Here is a 24,025-nt window from a genome sequence, read left to right as displayed (position 1 = left end):
GTACTTCGACCAAAAGGTAGTTGTTTGAACGGTACAGGGGGTCACTGTGTGGTTTAAAGATAAGAAGTGTGTGTATCAGGGTTATTCAATCTAAAAAAAAAAAATAATTTTTTTTTTTATTCAATCTGTATGCTGAACAAATAATTCGAACAGCTGGAGTATATGAAGAAGAACGAGGCACCAGGATTGGAGGAAGACTCATTAACAACTTGCAATATGCAGATGACACAACCTTGCTTTCTGAAAGTGAAGAGAACCTGAAGCACTTACTGATGAAGATCAAAGACCACAGCTTCCAGTATGGATTACACCTCAACACAAAGAAAACACAAATCTTCACAACTAGACCAAAGCAATGTCATGATAAATGGAGAAAATATTGAAGTTGTGAAGAATTTCATTTTACTTGGCTCCACAATCCACACCCATGGAAGCAGCAGTGAAGAAATCAAAAGACCTCTTTAAAGTGCTGAAATACAAAGATGTCACCTTGAAGACTAAGGTGTGTCTGACCTAAGCCATGGTGTTTCCAATCCCCTCATATGTATGGGAAAGCTAGAGAATGAATGAGAAAGACAAAAGAATGATGCCTTTGAATTATGGTTTTGGCCAAGAATATTGACTATACCATGGACTGCCAGAAAAATGAACAAATCTGTTTTGGGAGAAGTACAGCCAGAATGCTCATTAGAAGCAAAGATGGGGAGAGTTTGTCTCACATACTTTTGGACCTGTTATCAGGTACTACCAGTCCCTGGAGAAGAACATCATGCTTGCTAAAGTAGAGAGGGTGAGTGAAAAAGAGGAAGGCCCTCAATGAGATGGATTGATACAGTGGCTGCAACCAATAATGCTCTCAAGCATAACAACGATTGTGAGCATGGTGCAGGACTGGGCAATATTTCATTCTGTTGTACATAGGATGTCAATGGGTAGGAATGGACTCAAGGGCACTTAACAACAACAACAGTGCTGTTTAAGAAAAAATACCACAAGTGGGTGGCTTCAAAAAAATTTTTTTTGTTTCGATTCTGGATGTTAAAAGCCCAAATCAGGGTTTCAGTCACGTGAATTCCTTCTCTGGGCCTCTCTGCTAGTTTCCTGCATCTGCAAGGAATCTTTGGTGTTCATTTCACTGTATTGTCTTCCTCACATGTCTTCCCCTTATGTGTGTGACTGTATGCCTATTCCATTTTTTTTGCTTTCGGCAGAAAATATGTATAATGGATTTAACCATCTATTTATTTATTCTTTGGATTTTTTCTCCCTTAATGTCTTTTTAATTTGTTTATCGATTATTTTATTTTATTATTTTGTACGTACAGCAAAACCTACACCAATCCAACAATTTCTACACATCAAATTCAGTGACATTGCCAACATTCTCGGAGTTGTGCAACCATTCTCTCCCTCCTTTCCTGAGTCGTTCCTGCCCTATTAACGTAAACTCATTTCCCTGTTATGGTTCTTATGCAATCTTTCATTTTTCTATTGCCAGTTTGATCCCATATAGATAGATCTTGGAAGACCATAACCCTCAAGGCAGGCAATCATTACTAGTTAAGCTAAACTATTGTTTAGTTTTAAGAAGATTTCAGAGTACATTTTTAAGGTTTAAATATTCTCAGGGCAATAGTTTCAGGGTTTCATCCAGCTTCCATGGCTCCATAAAGACTGGGTTCTATGAGAAGGTGAAATTCTATTCTGCCTTTCCCTCCCTTTTGATCAGGATTCTGCAATAGAATCTTTGATCAAAATTTTCAGTAATGATAGCCAAGCACCATCTGGTTCTTCTGGTCTCGTGGCAAAGGAGGCAGTTGTTCATTGAGGCAGTTAGCCACACCTTTTATTTCTTTCTCCTATTCCTGACTCCTCTTCTTTCTCTGTTGTTTCAGGCAAATAAAAAAAACCCAATTATTGTGCCTTGGCTGGCTGCCTGCAAGTGTTTAAGATCCTAAGCACTATGAAATGAACTAGGAGGTAGAACAGAATCCCTAAACATATTCTTAAGCCAATTAGTAGGGATGTCCCATGACACCATGACCTTAAACCTCCAAACCAAGGAAACAAATTCCAGAGGTGTGTGGTGTTAGACAGCAGTCTCAGCAACTACTCTTTTTTTTCCTTTATCATCCTTGTAAACATACCTATTACACAGGTTTTGCCAGTTGTACTTTTTGCAGGTATACAAGTTATTGATAGCAATTAATTAGCTGTGCAAACCTACCCTTAAGCAATGTGTTTTTTCCATCACTGTAGACTGAAACTCAGTGGTACATATGCAATAACCCCCTTTCCCCCTCCCACCTGCCCCTAATAACCACCAATAAATGTTGGTCTCTACACATTTTCCTGTTGTTCTCTTTGTATATGTGAGGTCATACAGCATTTGTCCTTTTGTGATTGACTTACTTCAGATAGCGTGATGTCCTCAAGCTCCATCCATATTGTAGCATGTGTTAAGGCTTCATTTCTTTTACTGGCTGAGTTGTACTGTACTGGATGGATGTAGCACATTTTGTTTATTCACTCAGCCATTGGTGGGCATTTAGTTTGTTTCTGCCTTTTGGCTATAGTGAATAGCGGTATAATGAGCATTGGCGTACAGCTATCTGTTTGAGTCTCTGCTTTGGAGTCTTTGGGCCTAGACCTAGGAGTGGATTTGCTGTGTTCTATGGTAGTTATGAGTTGGAATCGACTGGACGGCACTGGGTTTGGTTTTGTTTTTGTTCATGGTAGTTCCATTTTTAGTTTTTTGAGGAAATGCCACCCTGTTTTCCACAACAGTCGTACCATTTTGTATTCCCACCAGCAATGGTTAAGGGTTTCAATTTCCTCACATCCTCACCAACATGTTTTATTTTCTGTCTTTTTAATCTTAGCCATCCAGTGGGAGTACAATGTTATCTCATCGTGGTTTTGATGTGCATCTCTGTGATGGCTAATGAAGTTGAGCATCTTTCTTATGTTTGGTGGCCATTCGAATGTCCTCTTTGGTGAAGTGCCTATTCCAGCCTTTTGCCTGTTTTACAATTGGGTTATTTGTCTTTTGTTGTTAAGTTGTTGAAGTTTTATATATATTTTGGTTATTAGGTTCTTATTGGATATATGGTTTCCAAAGATTTAGTCACAATCAGGAGTTTGTCTTGTTACTTTTTTGGTAAAATCTTTTGATGAACAAGAGTTTTATTTTTATGAGGTCCCGTTTATTTCTTTTTTCTTTCTTTTTGTTTTTTGTGTTTTTGTTGTTATATTAGATAAAAGCTAGGCGCAATCATCTTGCCCTGCATTTTCTTCTAAGAATTTTATGGTATTAGTTTCCACGTTTAGGTCCTGTCATGGATTGAATTATGGCTCCCCAAAACTTTGTGTATCAACTTGGTTAGGCCGTGATTCCCAGTATTCTGTGGTTGTCCACCATTTTGTGATTGTAGTTTTACGTTAAAGAGGATTAGGGTGGGATTGTAACACCTTACCAGGTCACATCCCTGATCTAATGTAAAGGCAGTTTCCCTGGGGTGTGGCCTACACCACCTTTTATCTATCAAGAGATAAAAGGAGATGGAAGCTAGAAGAGAGGGGGACCTCATACCATCAAGAAAGCAGTGCCTGGAGCAGAGTGTGTCCCTTGGACCTGGGGCTGTTGCGCAAAGAAGCTCCTAGTCCTGGGGGAGATTGACGACAAGGATCTTTCTCCAGAGCTAATAGAGAGAGGAAACCTTTCCCTGGAGTTGACACCATGAATTTGGACTTCTAGACTACTAAACTGTGAGAAAATAAATTTCTCTTTGTTAAAACCATCCACTTGTGATATTTCTGTTATAGCAGCAATAGATAACTGAGACAGGTCCTTAATCCATTTTGAATTTGTTTTTGTATATGGTGTGAGGCATAGCTCTTGTTTTTATTTTACTGTACATGAAAATCCAATTTTCCCAGCGCCATTTTTGAAGAGACTCTTTTTTCTTGGACACCCTGGTGGCATAGTGGTTAAATGCTACGGCTGCTAATCAAAGGGTCGGCAGTTCGAATCCACCAGGAGCTCCTTGGAAACTCTATGGGGCAGTTCTACCCTGTCCTATAGGGTCGCTATGAGTTGCTATCGACTCGATGGCACTGGGTTTGTATTTGTTTTGGTTTCCTTTTTTCCCATCAAATGGATATAGTACCCTTGTCAAAATTATTTGATCATAGATGTGTGGGTTCATATCTGGGCTCTCAATTGTTTTCCATTTGTCTATGTGCCTATTGTTAACCAGTACCAGGCTGTTTTGATTACTGTAAAATAGCTTTATAATATGTTTTAAAATCAAGAAGAGTGAGTCCTCCTACTTTGTTTCTCTCTTTCAACATCGTTTTAGCTATTTGGGGTCTTTTACCATTCCATAAAAAGTTGAAGATTGGTTTTTCCATTTCTGTAAAGAAGGCTGATGGAGTTTTGATTGGGATTGCATTGAATCTATAGATCACTTGTCGTACTCTTGACATCTTAACAATAGTAAATCTTTCAATCTGTGAATATGAGACAGCTTCCCATTTATTTAAGTCTTCTTCAATCTCTTTCAGCAGTGTTTTATAATTTTCATTGTATAAATCCTTCATATCTCTGGCTAAATTTGTTCCTAAGTATTTTATTCTCTTGGATGCTAGTGTGAATGGAATCCTTTCCTTAATTTCCTTTTCAGATTTCTCTTTGGTGATCTATAGGAACCCAACCAATTTTTGTTTGTTCTTTTTGTATCCTGCAACTTTGCCAGATTCCTCTATTAGCTCTAGAATTTTCTTGCAGACTCTTTGGGATTTTCTGTATATAGGATCATGTCATCTACTATAGAGAGAATTTTACTTCTTTTCCAACGTGGATAGCATTTTCCTTTCTTTTTCTTTTCTTATTACACTGACTAGGACTTCTAATACAATATTGAGTAGAAGTGGTGAGAGCATGCACCCTTGTCTTGTTCCCGACTTCCAGGAGAAAGTTCTCAGTCTTTCTCCATTAAATATAATGTTTCCTGTTGACTTTTTATGTATGGCCTGAATCATATTGAGGAAATTCAATCTTCTTGAGGGATTTTATCAAGAAAGAGTGTTGGATTTTATCAAATGATTTTTCTTCATCGTAAAGATGATCACGTGGCTTATTTCCTTTGTTCTATTGATGTGGCCTATTACATTGATTGATATTCTACTGTTGAACCATCCCCGAATTCCTGGAATAAATTGACTTGACCATGTTGTATAACTCTTTTAATATGCTGTTGGATTCTATTTGCTGGTATTTTTTGAGGATTGGTTGTGTCTATATTTATAATAGATATTGGCCTTTGAATTTCTTTTCTTGTGGTATGTTTGCCTTGTTTTGGTATTAGGGTTATGTTTGCTTCATAGAATGAATTAGGTTTTATTCTTTCCTTCTCAACATTCTGGAAGAGTTTAAACAGGATCGATGTCAATTTTTCTCTAAATATTTGGTAGAATTCTGTGAAGCCACCTGGTCCAGGACCTTTTTTTGTTGGGAGATTTTTGATTGCTGATTCAATCTCTTTCCTTGCTTCGGGTCTGTTGAGACTTTCTATTCCTCTGGAGTCAGTTCGGACAGGTCGTGTTCTTCTCAGAGTTTGCCCATTTCATCTAGGTTATCCAGTTGTTGCCATATAGTTGTTCATAATATTGTATCATAATTCTCTTTATTTCTATTGGTTCAGTTGTAATATGTCCTCTTTCATTTCTTATCTGGGTTATTTGCATCTTTTCTCTCTTTTCCTTTGTTAGTCTAGCTAATGGTTTGTCAATTTTTTGATCTTTTCAAAGAACCGACTTCTGGATTTGTTGATTCTCTTTATTGTTTTTCTGTCTTAATTATATTTGTTTCAGCTATGATCTTTTTCTTTCCTTTCCTCTGATAGATTTAAGCTTACTTTCCTCTTCTCCTTCTAGTTCCTGAAGTTGTTGAGTTAGGCTGTTGATTTGAGATCTTTCCTTTTTCTTGTAGGCATTTATTATAAGTCTTCCTTTGAGTATTGTCTTTGCTGCATCTTAAACATTGTGGAGTGTTGTGTTTTCATTTTCATTTGACTCTAAGAAATTTGCCATTTCTCTTTTGATTTCTTCCTTGACCTGTTGGTAGATGAATAGTGTGTTGTTTAAATTCCATGTTTATATATTTTCTAATCTTTTTCTTTTATTGATTTCTAGCTTCTGTCTGTTGTGGTCAAAGAAAATACTTTGTGTAATGTCAATCTTTTTAAAGTTATCAACATTTGCTTTGTGACCTAACCTGTGGTGTATCTCGGAGAATGATCCATGTGCACTGGAGTAGAATGTATATTGTGCTGTTGTTGTGTGAAGTGTTCTATATATGTGCGTTAAGTCTAGTTGATTTATAGTGTCATTCAGGTCGTCTGTTTCTTTGTTGATCTTTCTAGATGTTCTGTTCAAAAAAGAAGTGGTATGTTGAGGTCTCCAACTATTATTATAGCATTAACTATTTCTCCCCTCAGTCCCACTAGTGTTTGCTTTATCTATTTAGGTGCTCTGAAGTTGGCTGCATATATGTTTATGACTGTTAAATCCTCTTGATGGATTGACACTTTTGTCACTACGTATTATCCATGTTTATCACTTCTAGCAGATTTTGTCTTAACGTTCAGTTTGTCTGATATGAGATTCTCACTCCAGATCTCCTTTTGTTATCACTTGCATGGAATGCTTTTTTCCATCCTTTCACTTTCTACCTATTTGTGTTCTTGGGTTAATGTGTGTGTCTTGTAAGCGCACAGAGTTAAATCATGTTTTTTAAGTTCCTTCTTCCACTTCCATTCTTCTGAGTGGAGAATTTACTCCATTTATATTCAGTGTATTTACCAATAATAATGACTCTCTTCTGCCACTCTATTATTTGTTTTTTGTGTGTCTTAAGCCTCCTTTGTCTTTATCTTTTACTGCTGCTTGATTCTGTGTTTTATTGGTTTATTATGGTGAGACATTTTGGTTTCCTTCTCCTTTCTCATTTTGTGTCTTTTAAGGTACTTTTAGTGGTTCCCCTGAATATTACATTTACCATATTGAATTTGTAACATTCTATGCTACGTTGGTAGGAGTTTCAGTGTGTAGTGGTTAAGTCAGTTTGTTTGCTTACCGAAAGGCTGGCAGTTCGAACACACCAGCCGGTCTGTGGGAGAAAGATGTGGTAGTCTGCTTTGATAAAGAGCTACAGCCTTGGAAACCTTATGGCACAGTTCTCCTCTGTCCTGTAGGGTTGCTATCAGCCAGGATCAACTCAACAGAAATCAGTTTGATTTTTTGGTTTATGATAAGTTGGTACCAACTTAACTTCAGTGACGTACAAGAAATTCTATACCCGTGCCATTTCTTTCCATCTTCATTTTGTTGTTGTTATCACCATGTGTTTCTATTTCATGTGTCGTGTAACTTAATTTTATCTTTGCTTTTTAGTCATGTGTTATTAAAAAGCATTAAAGTCAAAACACTTAGATTTGTCAATTATGAATACCTTATAAGTAGCCCTTATACTTGATCATGCAATTCCCTATGGCTTTGAGTTACTTTCTAGTGTCTTTTCCCTTCCATCTGCAGAATTTCCATTAGTAATTTTTCTAGGATCAGTCTGGTGGATATGAACTCTCTCAGCTTCTATTTGTCTTGGTTTATTTTAATTTAACTCTCATTCTTGAATGGCAGTTTCATGTGGTATGGCATTTTAGTTGACAGTTTTTTTTTTTTTCCCCAGAACTTTAAATGTATCATTCTTATTTGGACTTCAATATTTCTGAGGAGAAATGAGCACTTAATCTTATTGGGAATCTTTTGTATGTGACTGTTTGCTTCTCTGTCACTTCTTTCAGGATTTTGTCTTTATGGCTACTTTTTCAGAGCCTAGCTATGATGTGTCTTGATGTAGATCTCTTTGAGTGATCAAACTTGAGATTCTTTGAGCTTCTTGAATATGTAGATTTGTGTCTTTCATCAGACTGGAGAAAGTTGTTGTCATTATTTCTTCACATATTTTTTCCGTCCCTTCCTGTGTCTTACCACCTTCTGGATTTCCCATGATGTGTATGTTAGGTCTCTTGGTGTTGTCCCATAATTTCATTTAACTGGGTTTAGCTTTCTTGAGCTTCTGTTCTTGTTGCTCTTCAGACTTTGTATTTTTTACTATCTTATCCTCTAATTCACTGATTCTTTTTTCTGTCTGACTAAATCTATTGTTAAAACATTCCATGTGTTTCTCTTTTCAGTTATTTTCCCTTTCAGTTGCAATATTTCTGTTTATCTCTTTTTGTAATGCTCTTTGTACTTGCATTATTTTCCTTATTTCTTTTGTATCTTTGTATTGTTTTCACTTAACACTTAAATTACATTTAACATTTTTTTTTTTTTTTGTTATCAAAATTTGTATAGATGCGGGCCGACACCCTCCAAAGTGTTCATTTGTTTGGGCTACTGTTTCTCTTTTCATCGTGCGTTATGGCTTTTTTGTTGTTGTTATTGTTCAGTACTGGTATTTTTAAGGGTATTAACTTTCTCATTTTTCCCCGGTATTTGGTGTTTTTGCCTGTACTGCATTCTGCAAAAAACTCTTAGAAGGGTGGGGCATTCGTTCTTTGCTGGGGCCACTTCCCCAGCTCACAGTAGCTGCTGGTCTGCCTGATTAGAGGGTAGAACAGTGACTAATGGAGATATAATTTTCCTGTTATATGCCACTCATTGTTGATTTGTTGATTCCTGCCTGTCTGCAGTTCCCCACTATTTTCTTCTGTTCCCCAGTTCAGAGTCCCTCAAAGCAGTTCACTGTTTCTTTATTTCTTGTTGTCTTTTGGGGGGAAGGTTTAAATGATGGTCTGTTTATGCTGTCTTCTTCCCAGAATCCCCTGTGCCTATTCTGCTCTTTTTATATGACACCACTCAGAAGTGATCAGGTTTATGACCCTCCCTACTCTCGTGAACCCCCTTTAACATGATAAAAGAAAAGCATTTCCGAACAGCGTCATACGTATAGGTACAGGGGTTAGAGCTTCAACATAATTTTGGGGGGGCACAACTCAGTACATAACAGCATCCTATCATCAGAAGGGTCTTTCATCATTCTAAAGACAATGGGCATATTTCCTCAATGAGTGTCTAATAGAAGTCAAAACACGAACACTAAAATTTGACATTAGAATCAATTAGATCAAGGATAGTTGGTAAGTGAACTGAATATTTGGTGTAACTTCTTTGCTTGCAAGCTTTTGAAGTTGCTCCAGAAAAAGTGGTTGTCTGTACTGTTGAACTCTAATCGATGCTGTTTGTTTTCCACATCAGGTAAGACCATTTACTTCATAGCACAACTACCCGGAGTATAGATCTAGACTCAGTGAATCAGTTCAAGACAGCTTATTACTCAAGCTCAAAAAACACCAGGGACGTTAGCATGGTGGCACTGTTCCTAAGTCTTGTAAGGTATCTAGACAGGAGTACATGGTGGCATTGAATGGAATGCACTATAGTTTCACTGAGGAACCTAAGGCTATGGGTTCTGCACTTTTGTAGGAAATTATAAGCAAGTTTGTTCCCTCTCCCGGGGTGTGAGTAATCACACAGTTGTCACGATTTCTTCATTTTGACCCACATACTTGCCTTTGTTACTAGCTACAAAAATGGCTCAGGGTCAGACGTTAGGTTTTGCAGCCTGGCACACTCGGTAAGGAAATGCTGGGAGCTCAGGGACAGGGCAGATTACCTCTACCAACAACTCCCTCCAAATCTATTCTCAATCTATTTGCTTTCATTGGATATCAATTTTTACATCACAATAAAAAAGTGACGGGACACTTTATGTACCAAAGAAATTTTATGTATCGCAGAAGCTGAGGAGAAAGAGAACTTTGATCTTCCTTCCCTCTAGAAATGAATTAATATAGCAACTATTATCCCTTCTGAAAGCATGGAATATCTTTCACTTATATATGGATCTTAGTTTGATTTATTTCATGAGAGTTTTGTTGCTTTTCTTATACAGATTTTGTACATTACATCCTTGTTTCTAAGTCATTCATTTTTTGAACGCTAATTTAGAAGGTGTTGTGGTTTTAATTTCATACTTCAGTTGTTCATTGTTAGTATCCAGAAAACCAGCTGACTTCTGCATATCAATCTTTTATCCTTCAACCTTTCTACCATTACCTTGAAGTTCTCGGAATATGTTTGTCAAATCTTTGGTGTTTTATACATAGACAATCATGTCATCTTTGAACAAAGACAGTTTTATTTCTTCTTTTCCAGTTGTTCACCTTTCAAAAAATTTTTTTTTGTTAAAAAATTTTTAAGGTGCTAACATATATATATAACAAATACTTGCATTTTAATTTCTTTTGAGTGTACAATTCTGTGACATTAATTACACTCACCATGTTTTGCAACTATCAGCAGTACTCCTTTTTGAATGTTTGTCATCAGTATAAATAGAAACTCCGTACCTCTTAAGTAGTAACTTCCCTTCTCCCTCTTTATCCAGCCCATGGCAACCACTAATAAACTGTAATCTGTATGTATTTGCCAATCTAGATATTTTGTACAAGGGGGATCACACAATGTCAGTTCCTTTGTGTCTGACGTATTTCACACAACGTAATATTTGTCCATGTCTTAGCATATATCAGAACTTGATTTCTCTTTAGGGCTAAATAGTATTCCACTGTATGTATGCAGTATCTTTTGTTTATCCATTGATGTGTTGATGGACACTGGGTTGTTTCTATCTTTTGGCTACTGTGGATAATGCCACAAATATAGAGGCTTAAAACAACAGAAATTTATTCTTTTGGAGGCTAGAAATCTGAATTCAGGGCATTGCAAGTGCACACTGTCTCTCTGAAGGCTCTTGGAAAAAATTCTTCCTTGTGTTTTGCAGCTTCTGGTAGTTCCAGGTGTTCTTTGGCTTGTGAGAGGAAACTCTACCATCTTCACATGGCTGACATTGTTTGTCGTTACTGTCTGTGTCTCTTTCTTTTTTTGAAGAGACATCTGTCATATTGGATTAGGGCCCACTCTACTCTAGTATGAGCACATGCTAACTAATTACGTCTGCAAAGACACTATTCCCAAAAAGGTCACATTCACAGGAACTGAGGGTTGAAATTTCACCATCTTTTTTGGGTACACAATTGAGCCCATAACATGAATCAAGTGCATGAATGGTGAGAAAAATGTTATTTCATTGGCTAACTTTTCATCACTAGTCCCCAAGAGGAGGCTTCCTAGCCTACCCTCACTTTCACTTTCTTCCCTCATAAATGTGGCAATGGACTGTGACAGATTGGGATGGAGGGCTTTTGGATTCCCTAAGTCTTGAAAGACTGTTAGGCAAAATAAGTAGGATGAATCAGCCTATCTGATATGCATTCTTTAGTCACACTACAAAGGAGAGATGGCTAGAGCAATAGTCTTTATTTTTTCCCAACAACATGTCATGTTCATATGTGCACTACTCTCCCAAGGACGCCCAGAATTTGAAGGTCAAGCTGAAGTGCAGATCACTATAGGTGCTATGATGCCTAGTATTTCAGTGAAAATATTATCTCCTTCTAGAAACTGGCTTGCAGTGTACAAGAATGTCAAAAGTCGTGTTGAAAACACTGCACTTATAAATATTTTTATTTTAGAAGTCATTCCTAAGTCAGAGTGAGTTACTGAATCATGGGGGTTTAGAATTATACTCTGGGATGTGATTCTTTTACCAAAGAGATCATGATTTTATGAGATTGAGAAATTCATTGTCTATGATCCAGAGCCCTCACCACCTGGATTTCCTTATAACAGTCAGGAAACATGAATATCACCTGCCTCTTTGTCATGGATTGAATTGTGTCCCCCCAAAGTATCTTGTCAACTTAGCTGGGCCATGAGTCCCAGTATTTTGTGATTGTCCACCGTTTATGTGATTTCCCCATGTGTTGTACATATCCTATCAGTATGATGAAATGAGATGGATTAATGGCAGTCATATTGATGAGATAGGCAAGATTATACAGTGTGTTAAGCCAATCTCTTTGAGATACAAAACAGAGAAGTGAGCAGAGATTCAGGGGGACCTCATATCACCAAGAAAACAGTGCCAGGAGCAGATCATGTCCTTTGGACCTGAGGTTCTTGTGCTGAGATGATCCCAGACCAAGGTAAGACTGATGACAAGGACCTTCCTCCAGAGCCAGCATAGAGAGAAAGCCTTCCCCTGGAGCTGGTGCCCTGCATTTGCACTTCTAGCCTACTGCATTGTGAGAGAATAAACTTCTCTTTGTTAAAGCCATCCACTTGTGGTATTTCTGTTAAAGAAGCTCTAGATGACTAAGGCATTCCTCTTTCCCATTACAGTAGTTATCTCCCTCACCATCTACTTCTTCTTTCTTCTGCTTCAGTAGAAATCTACTTCCGTCAGAATTTTTGGCCTGGTTGAGTTAAGGAAACAAAGAAGGTAAATAACAGAGACCGAAGAGGATAAGACTATTTATGCAGGAAAAAAAAAAGCTTTATTGTTTTTTCCAAAATGACAAAAATAGTGCCTTTCCTTGATGACCTATGGACACATCTCTGGCTGAATGTGAGCTGCTAAGCAGCATGGATTTAAGCAGAGGTGCTGTCTCTCATCACCAGCATCTGAGATGTTTTCTGCATCCTATCCACAAGCAGGGCCTTCTGGAAGAAGTCATGACAAAGGCCACCTCATTAATACTTGTCAGAAAATGGATAATTCGGGTGGTCAATAAGACTAGAAAGAGAAAGAATAGCACACAATGTAGATTCAAAGAGTATTTCAACAACAACAGTGGTTCTATGAACCTAGCCTTAGGATGAAAGTTTTTTATTAACTGGCTGCTTGTAAAGTCTGCATTTCTTAGTTTATAAGCATGACTTTTTAGTAAATATATTTAGAAAATAATAATTAAACAATTAAAATTATATTCCCAGGCCTGGAACTTAACAGGAAGGGACATACGAAATGTACAAACATATTGCCCTCCCTTAGCTATGTCTCTCAAAAAAGCAAAGAGACATCCTGTGTGTTTTCACTTGAGTTATGACTGAAAGCAGAAACTTATCTTCCTTGTTTTAACAAGTGTAAGTCCATGTTCATGCTCAGCACTAATAAATATTTTAGGATAATACAGATTGTTGAGAGCAATTTCTCTCTACTTCACTAATTCATTCATCTCCTAGTAACTGCCTACCACACAATGTCTATTCCTTTTTTCAGAAATAGATACAATGACATGTGTAAGATATGGTTGCATCTCCAACAGGTTTACTATATAGTGAGCTCCCTAAATATAATAACACCACAAAGTAGAAAGTGATAGAAAATGATTAATTGCAATTACAATATTTAATTAATGGTAGAAATGACTGTTTCCTGCTTTTTCTTTGCACCATTTTCCTAGTTTTCCGTATACTGTTAAAAATATTACCAACGATAATAATATACCTACCCATTTTTGTGTACTAATGATATGTCACTGTGCTAATCCCTTTCACAGATGATCACTTTATTTCTACTATGAGTTAAAATTCCTACAGCAGAAGGAAACACTTCCTGGCTTTCCCTCATTTATAATGAATGTCCTTTTCAGAGTCCTATCATTTAGATCATGTAGGAATAGTAAAGATATTTTGTTGGCTAAAAGTGGTCTCTGACATTGAGGGGTTTTATTTCCACACCCTTTCTTTGGTTTTAATCTCTGTTCTCTTAACCTTCTTCCTCCTTTGCATTGAGAGCTCCGTATTTCAGAAAACAAAAGCCACAGGTGTTCATACAAAGGCCACTCTTTCAGGACGCAAGTGCGGTGTCTGGGCCATGAACAAACACAGAAGGGAAAGGAACGCAGAGATTTGAAAACTATTGAGACGTAAAATTCACAAAATCTAAGGGAGTTGATGGAAATTTCTGGCTTGGAACAGAAAGCTAATGGAGATGCCTTTGAAGAGGTTTGAGGAACTGAGCAGGTTTTGGGGAAGACAATGATAAAAACAATTTTGGAAACATTTCATTAAGTGACAACACTAATATCCAAAGCATATGTCCAGTACTTTGTTGTAGAGATGAGAAGCATACATGGAAGAGTTCAATTCACCAATGATGTTGGTTTTCTCTGGAAAATTATATGGAGTAGAAAGAGCAGAATACTGGTGAGCTACCAAGCTGACTTGGGTCCCTCTCACTCTTTTGCCGGTTCAGTGAACAAAGCTTTGGCATGAACCCAGTCTGAGAGTTTCGTGTAAGCTCCCGTCTTATGTCTTTCCGGTACTGAGGTAAATGTTAAGGACTCTCCTACTTTCCTCACCTGAAAATTAATTAAAGCTAATACCTCTACCAAATACGTACGTGTCAAAGGTAACATAGCGAAAATTTCTGTTTAGGTTGTCTAGGACCTTCATGTCTTCTGAAGTCAACTGGAATTCAAAAACCTTTCAAGAGGTAGAGAAAAAAACTTAAATTATTTTTAGACTGTAAAATTCCCAATCACTAATACACAGGAGAGTCATTAATATAAACAAAAATATGTCTAGGTTCAGAAATCAATGAACAAAAATCAGTGAATTGTCTGAATCCTAACAAACAGCAGTTAGAAACTAAAATAGAAGAAAAATTCCACTTATATTGGTGGTAATTAGATATATTGCCTAGAAGTAAATTTATAGGAAAATATTAGCTATTTGTGAAGAAAATTTTAAAATACTCTCAGAGAATATTTAAAAAAGGGTTAAATAGATTGAATAACTATCTTTTTCTTACATAGGGAGACAGTATTATAAAAGTGTTATTTGTTGTAAATTAATCATTGCTTTATCATAATTAAAAAATCAGTAACTTTTTTGAGACTGAAAAAAGGGCTCTAAACCAGATGAGACACTGGTTACCCTGGGATAGTTAAACACTGGGACATTCCCAGGTGAGTCAAGACTTATGATCTCCTTATCCTTGAGCCATTTGCCAAACCCTCCGATAAGGCTACATGTTTTATTTTGTTTTGTTTTGAGAGATTGATGGATAAGGCTCAAAGAAGAAGAGCGAAGGCTGGAGTGTTCTCAAAGTTGGAAATTTAATAAGATTGAAATAAGTCAATCACAAAAGGAATGTTCTCCAGAATAGACCATATCTTAGACCACAAAGCAACTCTCAACAAGATCTAAAATGCTGAGATAATGCAAAGAGTCTTCTTTGATCACAATGCCATAAAAGTAGAAATTAATAAAAACAAGCACAACGGAAAAAATCAAATGCATGGAAACTAAATAACACCTTGCTTAGAAACCACTGGGTAATAGAAGAAATCGAAGATGGAATAAAAAAGTTTCTGTAAGCAGATGAGAATGAAAACACATCAAAGGAAAACCTTTGGGACACAGCAAAAACAGTGCTCAGAAGTCAATTTATAGCAATAGATACACTCATTATAACAGAAGAAAGGAAGAAAATCAAAACATTAGCTATGCAATTTGAAGAAATAGAGAACAAAGAAAGAAGCCCACAACCACGAAAAGAATGGAAATAATAAAGATCAGAGCCAAAATAAATGAAATAGAGAATACAAAAACAATAAAAGAACCAACAAAGCCAAAAGTTGGTTCTTTGAAAGGATCAACAAAATTTACAAACCACTGGCAAAACTGACAGAAGAAAAACAGGAGGGGAAGCAAATAGCACAAATAAGAAATGAAATGGGGGACATTACAACAGACCCAACTGAAATACAAAGGATCATAACACAGTAATATGAAAAACTATACTTCGACAAATATGAAAACCGAGAAGAAATGGACAAATTTCTATAAACACACTACCTACCTAAACTAACATAAACTGAGGTCGAAAATCTGAACAGACTCGTAACAAGAGAACAGATTGAAATGATAATAAATGATAATAAAAAAACACCCAAATTGCAAACCAATCTGTTTCAAGATGATAGATGCAAAAATTCTCAACCAAATTCTAGACAATAGAATTCAGCGTCATATCAAAAAAATAATATACCACGACCAAGTGGGTTTCATATCGAGTATGCCAAGATGGTTCAACATGAGAAAATCAAACAACATAATCCACCACATAAATAAAACAAAATATCACATGATCATCTCATTCAACACAGAGAAGTTATTCTCTAAGTCCAACACCCATTCCTGATAAAAACACTCAATAAAACAAATATGGAAGTGAAATTCCTGAACCTAAAAAAGGGCATCTATACAAAACCAACGACCAACATCATTCTTAATGGAGAGTGGCCGAAAACCTTCTCCCTGGGAATAGGAATAAGACAAGCATGCTCTTTATCACCGCTCCTATTTAACATTATGCAGGAAGTCCTAACTAGAGCAATAAAGCAAGAAACAAAAATAATAAAGTGCATCAAAATCAGTAAGTAAGAAGTAAATCTATCTCTATTTGCAGATAATATGATATTATACATAGAGAACCCGGAAGACTCCACAAGAAAACTATGGAACTAATAGAAAGATCCAGCAGAGTGGCAGGATACAAGATAAACATGCAAAAATCAGTTAGATTCCTACATACCAATAAAGAGAACTGCAGAAAGCAATATCAGTTATAATAGCCCCCTAAAAAAATTAAAGTACTTAGGAATAAATCTAACCAGGGATGTAAAAAAAGGCCTGTACCAAAAAAAAAAACAAAAAAAGAAAAACAAAAAAAAACACTACTGCAAGAAACCTATATAAATAGAAAAAAGATACCACACTCATGAACAGAAGACTCAACATTGTGAAATTGTCAGTTCTACCCAAAGCAATCTACAAAAACAAAGCAGCCCTGTCTGAATACCAACAGCATAATTTGAGGAGCTGGAAAAAGAGAACCTATAGACTGGGAAAAAAGTTTTTGGCTAGGACATATCCGGCGAAGTCCTAATCTCTAAAATCTATAGGAAAATCCAACATCTCTACAAAAAAAAAGACAAATTGTGCAATTAAAAAATGGGCAAAGGAGATGAACAGACATTTCACCAAAGAAGACATTCAGGTGGCTCAGAGACACATGAGGAAATGCTTGTGATCACTAGCCATTAGAGAAATGCAAACCAAAACTATGATGAGCTACCATTTCACCCTGACATTACTGGTAGGAATCAAAACAAAGAAAAAAACAGAAAATAACAAATGTTGGAGAGGTTGTGGGAGTTTGGAACTCTTAAGCATTCCCTATGGGAATGTAAAATGGCACAACCATTTTGGAAAATGTTATGGAGCTTCCTTAAAAAGGTAGAAATAGAAAAACCATACAATCCAGCAATTCCACACCTAGGAACACATCTTGGAGAAATAATAGCCATCACACAAATAGACATATGCACACCCATGTTCATTATAACATTATTGACAACAGCAAAAAGATGGAAACAATCTAAGTGCCCATGAACATACGAATGGATAAACAAACATGGTACATACATACAATGGAATACCTACCACACAATGATAAAGAACAATGATGAATCTGTGAAACATCTCACAACATGGATGAATCTAGAGGGCATTATGCTGAGTGAAATCAGTCAATCACAAAAGTACAAATATTGTGCGATACCAGTATTATAAAAAACTCATGAATTGATTTACACACAGAAAGAAACAATCATTGATGGTTACAAGGTAGAGGAGGGAAAAACTCTAACTAGACAATAGATAAGTGGCAATTTTGATGAAGGGTAAGACAGTACACAATACTGGGAAGTCAGCAAAACCTGACCAGTGCAAAGTCAAAGAAGATTCAAAGGCACATCCAAACTTCCTGAGGGGCCTAGCTACTGGGCTGAGGAATGGGGGCCATGGTCTCGGGGGACATCTAGCTCAATAGGCATAAAATATTTTATAAAGAAAATATTCTACATCTTACTTTGGTGAGTAGCATCTGAGGTCTTTAAAGCTTGTGATCGGCCATCTAAGATACTTCTCTGGTTCTATCCTGACTCGAACAAGGGGGAAGGAAGAAAACCAAAGACACAAAGGAAAGATTATTCCAAGGACAAATGGGTCACAACCAACAGAGCCTCCACCAGCCTGAGTCAGCACAACTAGACGATGCCTGGCTACCACCACAAGAGAGGCTCCCGGACAGAGCTGGAGGAAGATGTAGAACAAAATTATAACTTAAAAAAAAAAAAAAAAGTCCAGACTTACTGGTCTGACAGAGACTGGAGAAACCCGAGAGCATGGCTCCTGGACACCCTTTTAACTCAATACTGAAGTCACTCCCGATGTTCACTCTTCAGACATAGATTAGACAGGCCCATAAAACAAACAATAATATATCTGCTCAACCATGTATACAAGACTAAATGGTCACACTAGCCCAGGGGCAAGGACAAGAAAGCAGGAGAAGAAAGAAAATCTGGAGAAATGAAAACGGGGAACCCAAATTCGAGAAGGGGAGAGTGTTGACATGTTGCAGTATTGGCAACCAGTTTTACAAAACAATAGGTGTATTAATTGTTTAATGAGAAACTAATTTGCTCTGTAAACCTTCACCTAAAGCTTAATAAAAAAAGTAGAACATACATAAAATGGAATATTACAAAACCATAGTGTGTGTGTGTGTGTGTGTGTGTATTTGTGAAGGAAGGACCTGGCAGTCTACTTCTGAAAAGAATTAGCCAGTGCAAACCTTATGAATAGCAACAGAACATTGTCTGATATAGTGCAGGAAGATGAGCCCCCCAGGTTGGAAGGAACTCAGAAGACAACTGGGGAAGAGCTTCCTCTTCAACGTAGAGATGACCTTAATGATGTGGATGGAGTAAGGCTTTCAGGACCTTCATTTGCTGATGTGGCACGACTCAAAATGAGAAGAAACAGGTACAAACACCCATTAAAAATCAGAACCTGGAATGTACAAAGTATGAATCTAGGAAAATTGGAAATCATCAAAAATGAAATGGAACATACAAACATCAATATCCTAGGCATTAATGGGCTGAAATGGACTGGTATTGGCCATTTTGAATTGGACAATCCTCAAGTGTACTATGCTGGGAATGACAGCTTGAAGAGGAGTGGTGTTGCATTCATCGTCAAAAAGAACATGTCAAGATCTTTCCTAAAGTACAATGCTGTCAGAGATAGGATAATATCCATACACCTACAAGGAAAATCAGTTAATACAACTATTATTGAAATTTATGCACCAACCATTAAGGCGAAAAATGAAGAAATTGAAGATTTTTATCAGCTTCTGCAGTCTGAAATTGATCGAACATGCAATCAGAATGCATTGATAATTACTGGTGATTGGAATGAGAAAGTCGGAAACAAAGAAGAAGGATTGGTAGTTGGAAAATGTGGCCGCGGTGACAGAAACAATGCCAGAGATCGAATGATAGAATTTTGCAAGACCAACAACTTCTTCATTGCAAATACCTTTTTCCACCAATTTAAATGGCAGCTATACACATGGACCTCGCCAGGAATCAAATCGACTACATCTGTGGAGACAATGGAAAAGCTCAAGGTCATCAGTCAGAACAAGGCCGGAGCCGACTGTGGAACAGACCATCAATTGCTCATATGCAAGTTCAAGCTGAAACTAAAGAAAATCAGAGCAAGTCCAAGATAGCCAAAATACGATCTTGAGTATATCCCACCTGAATTTAGAGGCCATCTCAAGAATAGATTTGACTCGTTGAACGCTAATGACCGAAGACCAGACAAGTTGTGGAATGACATCGAGGACATCATACATGAAGAAAGCAGGAGGTCATTGGAAAGACAGGAAAGAAAGAAAAGACCAAGATGGATGTCAGAGGAGACTCTGAAACTTGCTCCTGAACGTCAAGCAGCTAAAGCAAAAGGAAGAAATGATGAAGTAAAAGAACTGAAGATTTCAAAGGGCGGCCCAAGAAGACAAAGTAAAGTATAACGACATGTGCAAAGAGCTGGAGATTGAAAACCAAAAGGGAAGAACACGCTCAGCTTTTTTCAGGCTGAAAAGAACTGAAGAAAAAACTCAAGCCTCGACTTACAATAGTGAAGGATTCTATGGGGAAAATATTAAACGACGCAGAAAGTATCAAAAGAAGATGGTAGGAATACAGAGAGTCATTATTCGAAAAAGAATTGGTCGATGTTCAACCATTTTGAGAGGGAGCACATACATGATCAGGAGCTGATGGTACTGAAGGAAGAAGTCCAAGCTTCACTGAAGGAACTGGCAAAAAACAAGGCTCCAGGAATTGATGGAATATCAATTGAAATGTTTCAACAAATGGATTTGGCACTGGAAGTGCTCACTCATCTACGCCAAGAAATATGGAAGACAGCTTCCTGGCCAACTTACTGGAAGAAACCCATATTTATGCCTATTCCGAAGAAACATTATCCAACCGTATGTGGAAATTATCGAACAATATCACTCACAAGCAAAATTTTGGTGAAGACTATTCCAAAGCCACTGCAGCAGTATATCAAAAAGGAGCTGCCTGAAATTAAGTCTGGATTAAGAAGAGCAGGTGGAACTAGGCATATCATTGCTGATGTCAGATGGATCCTGGCTGAAAGAAGAGAATACCAGAAGGATGTTTACCTGTGTTTTATTAACTACGCAAAGGCATTTGACTGTCAGGATCATAACAAGTTATGGATAACATTATGAGAAATAGGAATTCCAGAACACTTAATTGTGCTCATGAGAAACCTATAAATAAATCAGGATGCAGTTATTTGGACAGAGCAGGGAGATACTGAGTGGCTTAAAGTCAGGAAAGGTGTGCATCAGGGTTGTATCCTTTCACCATACCTATTCAACTGGTATGCTGAGCAAATAATCCAAGAAGCTGGACTATATGAAGAAGAATGGGGCATGAGAATTGGAGGAAGACTAATTAACAACCTGCATTATGCAGATGACAAAACCTTGCTTGCTGAAAGAGGAGTTGAAGCACTTACAGATGAATATCAAAGAATACAGCCTTCAGTACGGATTGTACCCCAACATAAAGACAACAAAAGTCCTCACAACTGGACCAATAAGCAACATCATGATAAACAGAGGTAAGATTGAAGTTGTCAAGGATTTCATTTTACTTGGATCCACAATCAACACCCATGGAAGTAGCGGTCAAGAAATCAAAAGATACGTTGCATTGGGCAAATCTGCTGCAAAGGACCTCTTTAAAGGGTTGAAAACAAAGATGTCACTGTAAAGACTAAAGTACGCATGACTCAAGCCATGGTATTTTCAATTGCATGATATGCATGAGAAAGCTGGACAATGAATAAGGAAGACTGAAGAAGAATTGATGGCTTTGAATTGTGATGTTGGTGAAGAATATTGAATATACCATAAACCGCTGAAAGAACAAACAAATCTGTCTTGGAAGAAGTACAAACAGAATGTTCTTTAGAAGCAAGCATGGTGAGACTGGGTCTCACATAATTTGGACATGTTGTCAGGAGAGATCAGTCCCTGGAGAAGGATGTCACGCTTGGTAAAGTACAGGTCAGTGGAAAAGGGGAAGACCCTCAACGAGATGGACTGACACAGTGGCTGCAACAATGGGCTGAAGCATAACAACGATTTTAAGGATGGCATAGGACCGGGCCCCATTTTGTTCTGTTGTGCGTATGGTTACTTACTATGAGGTGGAACCAACCTGATGGCATCTAACAACAACAACACAACCATAAAGAAGAATGATGAGTCTTCTCATGTCTTATATCATGGATGAATATGGAGGGCATTACGATGAGTGATATCAACCCCGAAAGAACAAATATTGTTTAATTGCACTTATATAAAAGGCATGTCTACACACACACACACACACACACACAAATATCAATGCTCACTGGTGATTACCAGGGATGAGTGGAGGGAGGTAGATGAAAGCACTCTCAAGATAGTAGACATTGTTATTTTGGGTGATGGTAATGATGACATTGAATGTGGGTGAAGTGCGCACAATTTGACAAAAGTTAATGTTGTCAGTGAAGTGCACAAGAGAAAAGGGTGTTATTTGTAAAGGATATGACAAATATAGTTTTGCAACAAAAACCAAAAAATATGTGTGTGGTTATCAAATATGTATATAAACGTATGTGTGTATGGGTATGAATATGTCAGTTCATATGTGTGCATGGATACATTTATCTATAGGTATATGTACATATACATATGCATGTGCATGCATGTACATTCGTATTTGTAATAAACCACATAAGAGGCACAGTTATGAATACTCCTTAAACATAGCCAAACACCTAGAAAAATTGATTTGGTTTGAAGGCTTAGAAATACAGTCTTGTAGAACAAGATAATATAGTTCATAAAATGTTGTCCTATGTCCTACTGTGGTCAGTAGTATTTGGGGTAATAAAAGCTTGTGAGTGGCCATCTAAGATACATCTATTGGTCTCTTCTTGTTCAGAATAAAGAGAAAGAAGGTTGTTTTACAAGAAGGAGAAAAACCCTAGTTAATGCACATAAGGCATATGTGCATGGGAAACCAACATGCCCTAAGTTGCCTTGAACCTTATAAAGAAGAACATCTGTGAAGGTTATAACTTAGGCGCCATGATACCACAGCCTTGCTCATCACCTGCATGTTCTCTTTGATCCTCTTCTCATTGTAACTCTTGGCCAGGACCACGACCCCACGCTGTAGCTGATAGCGAAGGGCAATCAATGCTGGGGTCCGCTTGTGCTTTTTAGCCAGGGCACCAAGAACTGGATCATCCAAGAGAACGGGGGAGCTCTGGTCCACCCTGGAAGGAAATGTAGAAATACTGAACACAGGAAGCTGAGTTTTCACTTTGTCAGGAGGCTTCTAAAACTGACTAAGGTGGTCTCCTTTGGATTAGTGGTTTTCCAATTGTGGTCCTGGACCAGCATCACCTGCATCACCTGGGAACTTGATAGAAATGCAAATTCTAGGGCTTCACCCAGATGTATTGAACAGAGCTGAAGGGGATTCAGCATTCTGTGTTTCAAAAAGCCTTCCAGGCCATTTTGATGCTCTCTTGAGTTTGAAAGAAAGAGCCCTGGTTGCACAGTGGTTAAAGTGCTCAGTTCCTAATCAGAAGGCTGGTGGTTCTAAGCCACTCTTTGGGAAAAAGATGTGGCAGTCTGCTTCCCTGAAAATTCACAGCCTTGGAAACACTATGGGACAATTTTACTTTCTCCTGGAGGGCTGTAATTGTTGGAATCGACTGGATAGCAATAGGTTTAGTTTGGAAACAATGGTCCTAGGTCCTTGGATTTCCTCCTTTCCTTCGCATTGGCTGTTTTTTCCTCTGGATATAGCCCTAGAGAAGGGGCATGAGAGTGGGAAGAGAAGTGGGAAGGCTTGGATAGTTTTTATTCTAATTTTTCTAAGATATTGGTGAAAACTGAGTAGGCCCAAAATGGGAACTGTTCATTCTCATCCTTAGTCATAGTGTGTAACATTTGTACAGAAGTTTCCAAATGTTTTAGAATGGTAATTTCTTTCTGTCCTCATAGACCTGGGAGTTAATTATTATTTTCCTGATTTTAGACATAACTGCATCTTATGGAAGATATTGCTTGAAACATGTTAATCGTTTAAAAAGTGTTACAGTCATGACTTGGGCTGATGTCTTTTGTCTCAGTTTTTTAATTATGTATAGATTTTAATGTAGACATGTATTATTGATGTGGAAACTACAAATTAGAGACACATATGCCAAGCCAGGAGAATATGGCCGAATGCCTGAGTCTCACAGGACATAGTTTAATTTAATCAGTAACCTAGCCCTTAGAGGTAATGAACTAGGTCGCTTCTTTAGATTTAGGTGTAAACTAACAACCTGAGTCCTTAGCCAATGTTCCAGACAAATAGACACCCAGCCCTGCTATCTGCAGCCCCTCAGGAGGCATGGACCCCCTCCTCCACCTTTCCTTTACCGAAACACTGCAACATTAGTCTTTTAAAGTAAACTGACATTTCAGAGGAGAAAGGATCTCAAAAGACTTGTAGTGAACCTCTAGGAAATG

At 37.5% G+C, this 24,025-nt stretch overlaps 1 protein-coding gene across 7 annotated transcripts in view; it reads right to left on the bottom strand.

Moving 5' to 3' along the window:
* Window positions 1-24,025, bottom strand: part of LOC126075017 (aldo-keto reductase family 1 member C1-like) — a 240,869-nt gene that overhangs the window by 206,504 nt on the left and 10,340 nt on the right. For 2 of the 7 annotated variants that reach the window (XR_007517106.1, XR_007517105.1), the window contains exon 7: window positions 22,611-22,776. The exons of 2 other annotated variants lie outside the window; for them this stretch is intronic. Coding sequence is in view for 3 of the 5 variants with exons in the window: in XM_049882072.1 (XP_049738029.1) it covers window positions 12,724-12,766; window positions 14,378-14,460; window positions 22,611-22,776 (292 nt within the window). In the remaining 2 variants the exon portion in view is untranslated. Of the gene's footprint in view, window positions 1-12,519; window positions 12,767-14,377; window positions 14,461-22,610; window positions 22,777-24,025 lie in introns of those variants that run through there. 3 more of the 7 variants (XM_049882072.1, XM_049882069.1, XM_049882079.1) reach the window with 3 other exon arrangements.

Source organism: Elephas maximus, chromosome 4 (assembly GCF_024166365.1).
Source record: "Elephas maximus indicus isolate mEleMax1 chromosome 4, mEleMax1 primary haplotype, whole genome shotgun sequence".
NCBI classification, from domain to species: domain Eukaryota; kingdom Metazoa; phylum Chordata; class Mammalia; order Proboscidea; family Elephantidae; genus Elephas; species Elephas maximus.
The sequence above is the reverse complement of the archived record's forward strand: the minus strand, read 5'-3'. Positions and strand labels throughout refer to the sequence as shown.